This window comes from Nelusetta ayraudi, unplaced genomic scaffold, assembly GCF_046127955.1.
Source record: "Nelusetta ayraudi isolate G7.1 ecotype Tasmania unplaced genomic scaffold, CSIRO-AGI_Nayr_v1 ptg000084l, whole genome shotgun sequence".
Lineage (NCBI taxonomy): Eukaryota > Metazoa > Chordata > Actinopteri > Tetraodontiformes > Monacanthidae > Nelusetta > Nelusetta ayraudi.
In genome coordinates this window covers 5,712,501-5,726,142 of record NW_027466134.1, presented here as the reverse complement: position 1 = coordinate 5,726,142, position 13,642 = coordinate 5,712,501, and the positions used below count along the sequence as shown (strand labels likewise).

Here is a 13,642-nt window from a genome sequence, read left to right as displayed (position 1 = left end):
CAATAATACATTTTTAAACTTTACTTACATAAACAATTAAAATAGAAAATACTAGAGATAAAATACAAAAAAAGCATAGAAAAACAAATAAAATTACAGTAAAATGCATTAAACAACAGGACTGCATGTAAAAGCTGTGCAATTTATCACACAATTTAATTATAAACCAGGAATTGTGTCGCTATTATCAGGTGGAGAGTTGTGTTTTGATTCTTGACAAACGAAAGTCATGGTCCTAACCCCCCCGCCCCCCCTATTCACCCCCTGGGATGCTCAGAGATTGACCTCATATCCACTTCAAGTTTCTTTTCCTGCTAAATTGGAAAGGGAAACGGGCGTAACCAGCGACAAAAGCAGCAGTGGCAGCAGCAATAGCAGCAACAGAGCAGCAGACAAACACCAGAGCCTGAACCCAGCAGAGGAACCATGACGTGAGTCTGCTCTTCATATCTCACTCGTCTTTCAATCTCAGCTACACACTCACACTGGCCGACTGTGCTTATTCAAGGAAACCTACCGAAAAATGAAGATAAATTAACAAATAAGATATAAAACTCAAATTTCAAATAAAAACAACAATAGTACGAATACAATGTTATTGTCATGTGTGATTCAAGGAGAGCGAGGACCCAGTTGCTGATTTGGAAACGTTCAAATGTTTATTGACAAAACTGAAAATGATGCTCACAGGGAAAAACTCGCAATAGGTGACCGCTCGAGCTGCTTCTGAGGAAAAGCAACAAAAGAACAATAAGACAAAATCCCACGAGGGGCAGGAACTCCACAAGTCACTGAAAATGTCCAGGAGAAAAAAGTACGAACTGGTGAACAGGAAAAAGTCCTGAAATCACAGAGGGTGGGGGGGGTTCTTATGAGCGCTGCAGAGAGCCGAGGGCACGCAAGTGAACCGACTGGCACAGGGCAACGTTTGGCAGTGGATTAAGTAGCCAGGCTAGAGAGAGAGAGAGAGAGAGAGAGAGAGAGAGAGAGAGAAAGAGAGAGAGAGGGAGGGTGAGAGAGAGAGTGAGACAGAGAGAGAGAGAGAGAGGGAGGGAGGGAGAGAGTGAGAGAGAGAGAGTGAGACAGAGAGAGAGAGAGAGGGAGGGGGAAAGAGAGAGAGGGAGGGAGAGAGAGAGAGAAAATAGAGTTTGTGTCACACAACAAAAGAGGACATGAAGTTTATCGGCCGGTCTCTCCTTTCACCTCTTCACTAACTCGCTCGTTTAATTCTGACATTCTTGGGTTACTGACTGGACGTTATTGATTGCAATCAGAACATCTTCATATTATATTCATATCAACATTTATGTACATATCTTATATTATAATGTATAAAAATCATTCATATATAGTAGCATATATATGAATGTTAGCCTTTCTTTATTCCTCTCAATGCACAATAACGTCGGGTTTTGCCACACCAACGTTTCAATGCCATGGAAGGTGACGTGTGACCAATGAAAATCTTTCAATCTTCTCTCACACGTTTCAATAAAATAGAATGTACATTTCCCCGACAGGGCCGCTCAGAACCAGCCAAACCTGGAGTCCCAGCTGGTGGAGCTGCAGTGCCACTTCACCTGGAGTCTGGAGGGCAGCAGGTCCAGACTGCCTCGTCTCCTGAAGCAGCTGGAGGATATCGGCACCAAGGAAGGAACCCCCTGGCTGGGCCACAGTTACAACCTGCAGGGCTTCACCCAGTGGGCGTTGGGCTCGGCCCAGGACGCCTGCACACTGTTCAGTAGGGCTGCAGAGACCCTGGAGAAGGACCCTCGGTTCACTGAGCCCTGGCTGCTGGTCAACTACAGCAACCTGGCCTGGCTGCGCCACCACCAGGGGGAGCCAGAGGAGAGCCGGGCTTACCTGGCCAAGGTGTCTGCCCTGATGGAACAGCATCCACCTCCGTCCCAGGACCAGCTCCACCCGGAGGTCAATGCAGAGAAGGCCTGGACCCTGATGAAGTTTGGCGAAGAACGCAAGCAGGAGGCCGAGGAGAGTTTCCAGAGCGCCATCCACAGGCGGCCTGACATGGTGGAGTGGAACACCAGCTACGTGCTGTTGATGGTGAGAGCTTTCAAAAACAGACCCCTGGACGACGAGCTCTTTGACAAATTGAGGGAAGCCACCCGACTGGATCCAGGGAACCAGTACCTTTCCATCCAGTACCTGTATGACCGGTCCAAGAGAGGAGAGGATGTGAAGGATGAAGTTCGGGAGTTGGCTGAGAAGGTTCTGGAGAACCCGATCAGCAGCTACAGCGGGTGGAAACGCATCCTGGTGATTTACAGGGACTACCACCTCTACGACGAGGCCATCGGTCGGGCTGATGAGGCCCTGAGGAGGCACCCGGACCAGCGGTACCTCAAGACGTGTGCCGCTCTCTGCTACAAATGGAAAATCACTTATTTCGAGGAAAGACGTCCTGAGCAACGCCTGATAGAGCAAGCCATCCGTCTCCATCAGCAGGTGATTGGGCTCTACCCTGAGGTTCTGGGGAAGAGAATCGATCTGGCAGACGTGAAGGCCAGGTCTCCCAAGTACCTGGACCAGGCCGAGGAGCTCTACCAGGAGCTGCTGCTGCAGACTGACCTCGAGCCTGCAGATAAGCAGATGGTCTACAACCGCTACGCCAGATTTCTCTTCTTTCATCGTCAGAATCGCGAGGAGTCAATTCGATACCACATGAGGGCGGCAGAGCTTCCCTGCACGTCTTTCTTCCGTGACGACAGCCGCAACACTCTGCAGAGGATCATGGAGCGAGGGAGGGACAGACTGTGTGGGGAAATCCAGGAGTTTCTGAGGAACCTGGGTGACTGAGTGAGGACAGCTGGAGAAGATCGAAACCATCAGTCCTCAACAAAGATTTGACGTATTTCTATTCAACATGACATAAAACATGTGTGTACCGCTTCATTGTAATCAAGTATTTAACCTGTGTGATGCTCTGCTCTGCTTGTCACTGCCCACACCTGTCACACTGGATCAATAAATCAATAAACACTGGAGTGACTTTGTCCTGATGTTTTTTATCTTTTTCCTCACTGGTGACTTGACACAAAACTCCGAAGCATTGACAAAAAAGTAGAAACATCTGTCCATCCGTCTTCTCCCGCTTTATCTGGAGTCGGACCAACAGTCTCAGCAGAGACCCCCAGACCTCCCTGGCTCCAGTCACCTCCTCCAGCTCATCCCGTGGGACCCCAAGGCGTTCCAAGAGACCTGGTCCCTCCAGCAGGTCCTGGGTCTTCCTCGAGGTCTCCTCCCGGGTGGGACATGCCAGGAACACCTCTCCAGAGAGGCGTCCCAAACAGACTGCCGGGCCACCTCCATGTGGAGGAGCCACCAAGGTCCTCACCCTTTCCCTGAGGGTGACCCAGCTCCTCACCTTGAGCTCCTCACCCTGTCCCTAAGGTGCCCTAGACCAGCCACCATCCGGATGAAACTCATTTTGGCCGCTTGTCTTCACAATCCCATTCTTTGGGTCACTACCCAAAGCTCATGACCACAGGTGAGGGTGGGAACGTGGATCAACTTCACCTTTCGGTTTGACAGATCGGTACAGGGTTCGGGTTAGGACGCCTCGCTAACCCACCCGTCAATCTCGCGCTCTGTCTTTCCCAGCTAGACCCTGACATACTGACTTCCTTCTTCTGCCGCAATTATCCGGCGTCGGGTTGCCAGGGCAGCAGCCTCAGCAGAGACACCCAGACCTCCCTGGCCCCAGTCACCTCCTCCAGCTCATCCGGTGGGACCCCAAGGTGTTCCAAGAGACCTGGTCCCTCCAGCAGGTCCTGTGTCTTCCCCGAGGCCTCCTCCCGGTGGGACATGCCAGGAACCCCTGCCCAGGGAGGCGTCCAGGATGCCCGAGCCTCCTCAGCTGACCCCTAGCCCGAACCCGAACCGTCAGCGGCTCTACTCCAAGCTCCTCCTGGGTCGCTGAGCTTCTCACCCTGTCCCTCAGGGTGCTCTCGCCCAGCCACTCTCATTTCGACCGCTTGTCTCCGCAATCTCATTCTTTCGGTCACTACCCAAAGCTCATGACCGCAGGTGAGGGTGGGAACGTATATCGAGCGGTAAATCGAGAGCCTCCCTGTTCGGTTCAGCTCCTCTTTCACCACAACGGACCGGTACAGCGACCGCATCGCTGCAGACACTGCACCGGTCCACCCGTCGATCTCACGCTCCATCGTCCCCTCACTGGTGAACAAGACCCCGAGACCCTGGAACTCCTCCACCTGAGACAGGGTCTCCCCACCGAGCAGGACAGGACAGGGCAAGGCAGGCAGGAAGTAGAAACGTATTTTTAAAAAAGCATTTATTTTTGCAAAAGGTTCCAACACCTCATAATTACAGCGTCAAGTTGACGTTCACATCCGTCTAACATGAGGTTCTGCTGGTGGAACACGGCATCCTCGGCATCTCCACAGCATCTCACACCTGGAGCACCAACGGCTCCGGAATGGGATTGGTTGAAATACAAAAAAAATGAAAATAAAAACAATTGAAAAAAAAAAATCACAAAACAACAGCAGCTGCTCCAGAAGACCGAGGTCACTCGTTTCCTCTGCGACTCTTCTTGTGGCTCTTCTTTGAGCTCCTGAGGAGGTAAAACACAAGATGTTTGAAGACAGGTCTACACAGCAGCAGCCGCAGCCGCAGCCGCAGCAGCAGCAGCAGCCGCAGCAGCAGCAGCAGCAGCCGCAGCAGGCCTCACCTCTCTGGAGTCTTGGAGTGGCTGCGATGTCTGTGGCTCCTGTGGTGACCTGTTGGGTTTAGCAGAGGAGGCCACAGAGTTCACAGGATTCTGTAATTCAGTACGTGTACAGCAGATACTTGTGAGAAAAAATAAATACTCGAGAAGAGGGGAGGGGGGGGGACATGACTGACTGACTATTAATATCATTTCTTCAAGTATCATCTTAAGGGCCGGATTAAAAAGCTTTAAGGGCCGCATCTGGGCCCCCGGGCCGTAGTTTGCCCACGCCAAAGTAACAGTCGTGGTTGACCTCCTTGACTCCAGTCAGAGGAGGAAGTGATCGTTTTGCAAAACAGTCAAAAGTCGCGTCTGAATACTCTGGACTGAAGTGAGCAGAGGTCAAAGGACAAAGATCCTGCTGACCCAATGGGATCATTTTGAACAGCTTCCCTAACCACAATGCTGGAATCAGTCAATAGTTCTGACCGGTGAGACATATTATGGGATGTTGACAGTGTCAGGAACCAAAGACCAATGTCTTTTTTTTTCCTTCTTCCCCTGCACGTTTGTTTTGACCTTTGACCCGAGACCCCTCTAAAATGATCTCCTGTGTCTATATTTTCATTCAACTACACAACAGCAGCAGTTCAAAACGGCAACAACAACAATCAATAATCAATTAGTAATCAACCATCAGTCAACGACCCCCTGGCCTGAGGACGTGCTGCCACCTGCTGGTGGAGCAGTGGTGGTGCAGCTTCTGCTCCTACCTGGGGATTTGGAGCGGTGGCGTCTGTCTCTGGAGCGGCTGCGGTGGCGGCGGGGACTCTTGCTGCGGTGGCGCTCCCTGCGGGGAGGCGGGGACGGACTGACCACACACACACACACACACACACACACACACACACACACACACACACACACACACACACACACACACACACACACACACACACACACACACACACACACACACACACTGAGCACCAGGAGACCCGAACTGCGTCAGAAACGAGCGGAACTTCTGACTCACCTTCGCCTCTTGGGGGAGCGGCTCCTCCTAGTGGAGAGAAATGGAACAGGTGAGTGTGTGACTGTGTGTGGGACATCGTGTGTGGGTGTGTGTGTGAGCGCCACCGACCGTCTGGGCGAGCGGCTGCGCCGGTAGCGAGGCGAGGGCGAGCGGCGAGGTCGGTCGCTGTCCCGGTAGCTGCGTCTGTGGGGTTCAGGGGTCGGAGGTCGCTCCAGCTGCGGAGGAGTCAGTCAATCAACAGCTGCTCCTTGCTCAGCCGGCCAATCAGCGGCGAGCAGCGCACACCCACCTTCTCCTCCTCCTCGTCCTCCTCCTCGCTGCTCTCCACCTCGTCCAGGTCCTCCTCCAGAGCGCTGACCCGAGGCTCCAGCTGCTCGTTCTCCTCCAGGACGTGACGCTTCTGGGGGGCGGGGGCCACACACACACACACACACACACACACACACACACACACACACACACACACACACACACACACACACACACACACACACACTTTGATGTTGTTTATCTGTGGCTGTGTCTCAATTCAGGGTCTGCATCCTTGGAAGGAAGCGTCCTCCGTCTGAAGGAAGCGTCCTCTCAAGGACCCGGCCCAGAAGGACTGACCCAAACCCCGCCTCCCCGGTAACCACACGGGACGGTCTCGCCTTCAGTGTACTTCCTGGTTGCGTCACCGCCATTCCCTCCTGCTGGCCAACCCCGGAAGTGAGGTTTTCATAGCATCAAGCTAACCAATGGTTGGTTGGATGTTCAAATCAGTAAAAACCCTGCGTTAAAAACTGGATACTTTATGTGAAACTTCAATACTTAAACGTTGTGTCTTTGCCAGTAGATGGCGCTAATCTCAGCCAACTTCCCAGGAGGAGGTGAAGGACAGTAGCGGCCTTGGAAGGATGCAGAGCCTGAACCGAGGCACAGCCTGTGTGTGGTTGATCTCTCGGCTGATTGGTCCCCCACACAGGAAGCAGTGGCTCTACCTGGAGGCGGGGCAGGATGATGTCACACACTCGCTCTCCGTGCAGCAGCTCGTCGATGAACTCGTCCACGTGCATCAGTTCAAACTCTGCAGGGGGAGGAGGGAGGGAGAGAGGGTGCAGGTGAGTGTGTGTGTGTGTGTGTGTGTGTGTGTGTGTGTGTGTGTGTGTGTGTGTGTGTGTGTGTGTGTCGCACCTCCATTCCTGTTCTGGGTCTTGATCTTGCGGTAGTCATTGTACAGCGGCTCCAGGTATTTGTAGCAGTCGGTGGAGGTGCCGGTCAGCCTCATGTAGGTGGCCCCCAGCAGGCGCACGTACCTGGCGTGCACACACACACACACACACACACACACACACACACACACACACACACACACACACACACACACACACACACACACACACACACACACACACACACACACAGTTGGCCAGCTGTTTCCACAGCCTCCCTCAGCTTTGACGCTACGCTACTGGAAGACGCTACGCTAACCCCTGTTTTACACCAGAAGCGTCTGCAGAGCGTCAGCAGAGCGACCGCGTTGACGCTCTGCTCACGCTCCAGCACCCTCCCACACAGGACGCGTTTTACGGGCAGAGCGTCTTGCGCAGCGGCTCAATCGGTTCACGCGAGGATTGCAAGATCACGCGACAACCCAGGTAGTTTTCGCGTGTTTTTAAAGAAAACAACAATGAAACAAAACATCGATACTTCGAGACACTGTTGGGATAGTGTCTCGAAGTATCGATGTGTGTAAAAAAGAAAAATAATAATAAACCGAACTGCTGGCATCATACAAAATGCAGGTATTTAAAGTATAGATGCATTTTGTTCATCATAGTTTGAGATTCAAAGTGAAATCTGTTTTTGTTTGACGGCTGACCTGAACAGCGTTGAAGCCGATGCGTCATGTTGATGTTTCACAGTAAAGTACAGCACATATAAATACAAAATCCAACACATTGTGTGTTATGATGAAAATCAACCGGATCCACCGTGTTTTTACACCATTGACTTCCTGTCTGAACGATCCCACCTGCTACGATTGACGCAGGAGGGACGCGGCAAGCGTCAAAGAATAAATTCTGGCGTTCTTTTCCAGCGGCTCGCGTTTTACTGCTTCTGGGACGCTTCTGGGACGCTTCTGGGACGCGGACGCTCTGCGCCTGGTGTGAACCTGCTCATTGACTTTAGTGGCCGCGTTTCACTGCGTCGACGCAGACGATCTGCTGACGCTCTGCTGACGCTCTACAAACGCTTCTGGTGTAAAACAGGGGTAACAGACTATCCAACACACTGGCCCCTCCCCCCTGCCCCCTCCTCCTAACTTGAAGTCCTCGTTCTTGATGAACTCCACGATGATGTCCTTCTCCGGCTGGATCTGCAGCATCTTGAGGGCCAGGCAGAGGAACGGCGTGGGCTTGATGTTGCCTCCAAACACTCCGCCCACGTACTTGAGCTCCATGGCCTTGTCCACCACCAGCTCGGCTGCGGAGAACCAAACGCCAGGAAGCCGCGTGAGGATGCGAAGCGGCAACCGCGGGACCTTTTTTTTAGGCCTCCGTTAGCTCCACCCGGATAAATAATGAACAATGTTCCCTTTTCGTCCCCGTCGTCGTTTCCGTGGCCCCTGGAATTGTGTAAAAGCTAAATAAATTATGGCCATAATAAAAACCTGGTGATGGAAGCGGCTCAGCCTGGGAAAAACCTCTCCGATATGGCTGCAAGGTTTTTGAGGCTCTCGTGAGGAGGTTTTTCCACTCGTATCCATGTCGAGGAATACCGCAAAAGTGTCATGGAAACACTTTTCAAATTGGTACAGGGTCACGTGACCAGTTCACTGACCAGTGACAATGCTGATTCCGGTCAACTTAAGCGGGACGAGATTTGACGAGAATTGCGGTCATCCAATGGAAACACCTGCAAATCGCAATTGAGCTCTGTCGAGATATTAATTGCCTTTATTTTGGTGGGAAACTATCACGGAAACGCAGCTTTTGAGGCGGTGCATCGTGACACGTAACATGTAAATATCTCGTTATCATCGTTTTTCCTTGTCTTTGCACTACTTTCTATTCTAAACTAATTTGCAGGGGAGGACCGTCAGGCCGTGACGTCACCACACGTCTGCTCCAAAGCAAAGGCTCCTTCACACCTGGGGGTAGATCCTCCTAAAATGCGGCGCATTTTGCGGCGGGATTGCGCCCGCAATTTGCGCCACAGTTGCGGGGATCCACAAAGGTTTTTGCGCCAATGACATGCAGGCGCAAACACGCCCACGAATGCGGCACCTGAAACAGGTGCGAATGTTGCGGTCTGGCAACCTGAGAGCAGTTTGCGCCAAAGGTTGTTCATGAATGCGTGTGTTTGACAGCGAAACTCTGCTAGGATAAACGCGCTCCTGTGCGCGCCTAGCAATACGATGCATGACGCGTTTGTCACCAACACCTGAGTACCATTTGTATTTTTCATGGCCGATCTAAAATATTGGCATATATACTCTAGTCTATGCCGATCTATATATACGATTTGGGGAGCCATATATATATATTTCAGGCTTTTCAGAGAGGAAAGTTTCACTCAGAAGCCAGAAACACTCTGACAGACAGAAGCTGCGCCTGGTTTTGGCTTACGGTGTTTGCGTCTGTCAAACTGCGCGCGGACATGAGCGCAAACTCTTTCTGGATCTGCCGCTGTTTGAATTAGGCGTATTTGCATAGAAGGGGGTGTCATTTTGCGCGCAATGACTCATTTAAATACATTCAAATGAATCTGGCACAACCCTGCCACTACCTGCGCCTCGGCGCATTTCTTTACATTGCTTCAACTTTACAGCATAATAATGACGCCGTGAGGACGGGTTCCATCCTCCCCGCTCTAACGCAGTTTAGCTGTTGTGGTTAGCCTCGCCGGAGGCTAAGGCTAGCTCCGCGGCTAACACGTTGCACCCACCGGTCAGGCCGAAACACTCCTCCTTCCAGTACTTGGACTCATAGATTCTGGTCCGGATGATCTTCTCCACCAGATACTGCGGGTTGGTTCCGTGTATGCTGTTTGCATCTTTCACGGTTCGGTTGGCCATGGTCGGGAGTCCGGGCAGAGATTAGCCTGCTGCTAGCACCGTGGAGGGACTCCGCCGGCGGTCGGACGGCTTGCGGAAGTGGAGTGGAGACAACTTCCGCTTCAGTTGCCGCAGAATAAAACTTAAAATCATAACAATAAAAACAATTGTTGTGTACAAACATCGTGGCTTTTCAGTCTCTACATTGTGCAAATATATTAAATATAAACATAGATGAAATAAACACACAAGGAAAAGCAGTTAATTTAAATATAACTTAAAAATATGATAACCTAGGGAGCTTTTTTGCAGATCATATTCTTCTATTATACCAACAACTTCTATCGCATTTCCAGTTTTCATTACTTTAAGGGCACTTCCGTTTCAGGTGTTGCAGAATAAAAGCACAGCTTCGAAACATGCTGAAACCATGTGTCTACAGCAAGGTGCTCTGGAAACCGTGACACCCGTCCTAGTTTCAAGGATTCAAGGAACTTTATTGTACAACTAGTTTACATTGGCAAGTTAGCAGTACGAAATTAGGACTCAGGACCCGGCGTGAGCCTAAATAAATGAAATGGTAAAAACACAAAAAATGCAATTAAAAAAAAAAGTTAAAAAAAAAAAAAGTATTCACACAACTAAGTGTCTGAAATAATTTGATTTGATTAATTTGAATTGGAAAAACCAAATTGAAGAAACGACGATAGTCTCCCAGACCCGTAGGTGGCGATGTGGTCCAACTCAGCAGAGAGGAAATAGATGCGATAACCGGAAAATACGTCATTTTCGCGCGAAATGTTGTCTTGCTGGATGTGTCTCCACCGGGCTGCTGTGTGAGTTCGTGTCGGTCGGTCGATCGGTCGGTGCGGGTTCAGAGTCGAACTCGGTCCAGTGTGTCGCCTCCCCCATCATCACTTCCGGGATCAGTTTGTACCTCCAGAACCAGAACCAGTTCGGCAGGATGAAGTACTCATCGAGGCTGCGCGTGAGGCGGGAGTTCAGCTGGTGCGGGGAGCCGCTCAGCTTCAACCGGAAGCTCAAGACCTCCGACTACCGGTGAGGAGAAGCCGCAAGACACCCCAAAAACATACTGACTCGTATCTTTTTCACATTTATTAGTGGTTTGTACGGCCATTCGGAACCTTTCTAGTGCTTCTACGACGTATTGCTGTCTCGAGAGGCGACACCGAGACCAGACCAAGACTGTAAATATCAAAGAAAAATAACAACGTGACAAAAAAAAAAGAAAAAAGACTTGTGGCTTTTTTTCTGAAATCATCGTTTTCAATTGTTTTCAGCAAGGTGTCTTTTAATTTAAAGAAGCAGCTTTGCTTCGTAAGATTAAAAAATAAATAAACTATGAATAAAAGGGCAGGGTGGCACTGGGTGGCACTGGGTGGCAGAGCCAAACGAGGCAGCAGCTCCATTCTTTCCTCTTATTATCGTGTTATTACAGTGTTATTGCCTGAGTCTCCACTGGTCTGGATCAAAAATCCCCAGTCCATCCAATCCAGACCCAGTAAAAAAAAATGCCTCAGAGTCCAGACCCCTCAAAAGTGTTCTGAGACCAGGACCAGGACTAATGTTTCAGCACTGGGTTCGTTGTCCCACTTTGTATTGTTGTTTTCCACTGGCAGGAGCAGCTTGAGTGTCATGGTTTCATTCACCTCCTGTGTTTTATGAGTAGAACCTCCACATGTTATGGTCTGTCTTCTGGTTTGACCTTTGACCTCTTTGTTTGTTTGTTTCATGATGACTGTGGAACGAACTCTCCTGGTTCTTCTCGGTCCAGGAGATGTTTTCTTGCTCTGAAGATGAGTCTTTCTTCACCACCTTGTGGTGTTGTAATGCTGGAACTTGGGCCTGGTCTGCAGGTCTCCAAGAAGGTCAGGACTTGGTCAGGACCGAGACCTTTTGAAGACCTGATGTTAACAGTCAGTCATCAGACTGCTGTATTTCCTCCATGTTTGCAGTGTTACAGTTTAGCAGCTTAGTGATGAAAGTTGCTCTTCTTCTTCTGTTGTTGTTGTGTTGATGTTGTTGTTGTGTTACTGCCAGCTCGCTGTCCATCCGGGTGGAGGGTCTCCCCAGGACCACCCTCATCAGCACCGGCCAGCACATCCTCATCGAGGGCGATGATGAAGACCACCCCTATGTAGCCCGAGTGCTGCGGCTGTTCGGCGACGGTGAGGACCCACTCGGTTCTGCTCGGCCCGGTTGGGTTTCTGCTGGGTCATAGGCGTCAAACTCTGGCCCGGGGGCCAATTTTAGGCCCACAGCGTAACCATATTTGGCCCGCGAGGTCAATAGGAAGTCACTGCTAGAGCTGCTGGCCTGCTGCTGTTGCACAGCACAGGCAGCACTGACACTACAAATCCCAGCATGCTCTGCTGCTCAAACGTATGTATACATGCGTATGTATAATACCAGTGTTGGAACGGAGACTTTGACACTTTGGCCCCACGGTGTGTTTGGGTTCAACCACCTGGGTTCGGTTCCACCTGGTTCCACCTGGTTCGGCTCAGCCCAGCTCACCGTGTGCGCCCTCTGCTAACCCTAACCCCCCCCAGATGGCGGCAAGCAGAAGAAGGCGTCGGTGCAGTGGTTCGTGCGGCAGTGTGAGATCCCGGCGGACCGACTGCAGCTGCTGGGCCGCCAGCCGCACCCCCAGGAGGTCTTCTACTACCAGGGACACAACTGTGACGACGAGGTGGACGTCAGCTCCATCCTGTGCCCAGTGCAGGTCAGGACCTCCCCGACCCCTGACCCCTGACGCCTTGTTGAACGAGTACTTTGATTACTTTGTCAGAGTAACGTAACTGATTACATTTTGTACACTGTACAGTGACGCTGAGAGCGCAACTCCTTGGGTGCTAAACATGGAAATAGAAAAGTACACCGTAAAATACAACTGTGTACAACTGTACGCTGCGTTGGCCACACTTACAAGTTACCCTACTGCAAATACAATGAAGTAATTTAACTGTAATTTCAACCACCGTATCAAAGCAGTGTAACTACTTGAGAATTTTGATGACTGTTCTGAATTTTTCAATAAATGTTCTCGACTGTTTGGAGCCGACAGTGTTGAGCTTCCTGCTGTCCGTCCGTCTGTCCGTCCGTCCGTCCGTCCGTCCGTCCGTCCGTCTGTCTGCCTGCCTGTCTGCCTGCCTGTCTGTCTGTCTGTCTGTCCGCCTGTCCGTCCGTCCGTCTGTCCGCCTGTCTGTCTGTCTGTCTGTCTGTCTGCCTGCCTGCCTGCCTGCCTGCCTGCTTGTCCGTCTATCCGTGTCAGATCACATGTCTGTAGCCCTGGCTCAGATGTCTTGAAGCTGTAATCCTCAGTGACTCCTTCTGCCACCAGGTGACTCACCTGGGGGGGGCCGAGCCCTTCCCCCCCGGCCACCAGGGCGGCGACACCCTGTACGTCAAGCTGTCCTGGGACTCCAAGGCCTTCAGGGCGGTGGAGCGTTCCCAGACGCACCCCGGCCCGCCCTCTCCGCCCCCCTCCCCTCCCACCCCCCCGGCCACCCCCCTGGCAGCCCCTCCCCGGCCCCCCCGCCGCGCCCTGCCCACGCCCGACCCTGCCGTCATCAGCCGCGCCTCCTCGGTGCAGGTGCGCTGCAGCCGGCTGGCCATGAGCGCCGGCAGGGTCAAGGTCGGGGTCACGGTGGGCGGGGAGGGGGAGGCGGAGTCTCTGCACTCCAGCAGCAAGCTTTCGGCCTCCAAGAGTCTGAGTGCCAGGAGGAGGGCGGCGTCAGCCAGGACCCCCGGCGTCCGCAAGAGGCTGCGGCTCAGTGAGTAGCGGCCACTCCAGCACCGCCCCCTGCTTCGGCTCCACCCCCAACCCTCACCTCTCTCGCTCTCGCCCCGT

The 13,642-nt window shown here is 51.9% G+C and overlaps 3 protein-coding genes across 4 annotated transcripts in view; 2 read left to right on the top strand and 1 right to left on the bottom strand.

The window, feature by feature from the left end:
• Positions 1 to 294: 294 nt before the first annotated feature.
• On the top strand, positions 295 to 3,000 carry LOC142900928 (antiviral innate immune response effector IFIT1-like). The gene is made up of 2 exons (XM_076045554.1): positions 295 to 431; positions 1,521 to 3,000. Exons 1-2 carry the CDS (start codon positions 427 to 429, stop codon positions 2,815 to 2,817), a joined length of 1,302 nt encoding a protein of 433 aa, XP_075901669.1. The 5' UTR covers positions 295 to 426; the 3' UTR covers positions 2,818 to 3,000.
• Positions 3,001 to 4,346: 1,346 nt separating this feature from the next.
• Positions 4,347 to 9,858, bottom strand: prpf38a (pre-mRNA processing factor 38A). The gene is made up of 10 exons (XM_076045495.1): positions 9,660 to 9,858; positions 8,036 to 8,195; positions 6,903 to 7,024; positions 6,710 to 6,795; positions 6,019 to 6,129; positions 5,838 to 5,944; positions 5,730 to 5,756; positions 5,467 to 5,564; positions 4,715 to 4,763; positions 4,347 to 4,597 (listed from the first exon to the last, which is right to left on the bottom strand). Exons 1-10 carry the CDS (start codon positions 9,787 to 9,789, stop codon positions 4,552 to 4,554), a joined length of 936 nt encoding a protein of 311 aa, XP_075901610.1. The 5' UTR covers positions 9,790 to 9,858; the 3' UTR covers positions 4,347 to 4,551.
• A 557-nt stretch (positions 9,859 to 10,415) lies between these two features.
• The window catches only part of orc1 (origin recognition complex, subunit 1), an 8,973-nt gene continuing 5,746 nt past the window's right edge, over positions 10,416 to 13,642 (top strand). The window contains exons 1-4 of one of the 2 annotated variants that reach the window (XM_076045164.1): positions 10,416 to 10,827; positions 11,830 to 11,957; positions 12,342 to 12,514; positions 13,133 to 13,565. In XM_076045164.1, coding sequence (XP_075901279.1) covers positions 10,733 to 10,827; positions 11,830 to 11,957; positions 12,342 to 12,514; positions 13,133 to 13,565 — 829 coding nt within the window. In that variant the 5' untranslated portion in view covers positions 10,416 to 10,732. The remainder of the gene's footprint in view (positions 10,828 to 11,829; positions 11,958 to 12,341; positions 12,515 to 13,132; positions 13,566 to 13,642) is intronic. The other variant, XM_076045165.1, reaches the window with a different exon arrangement.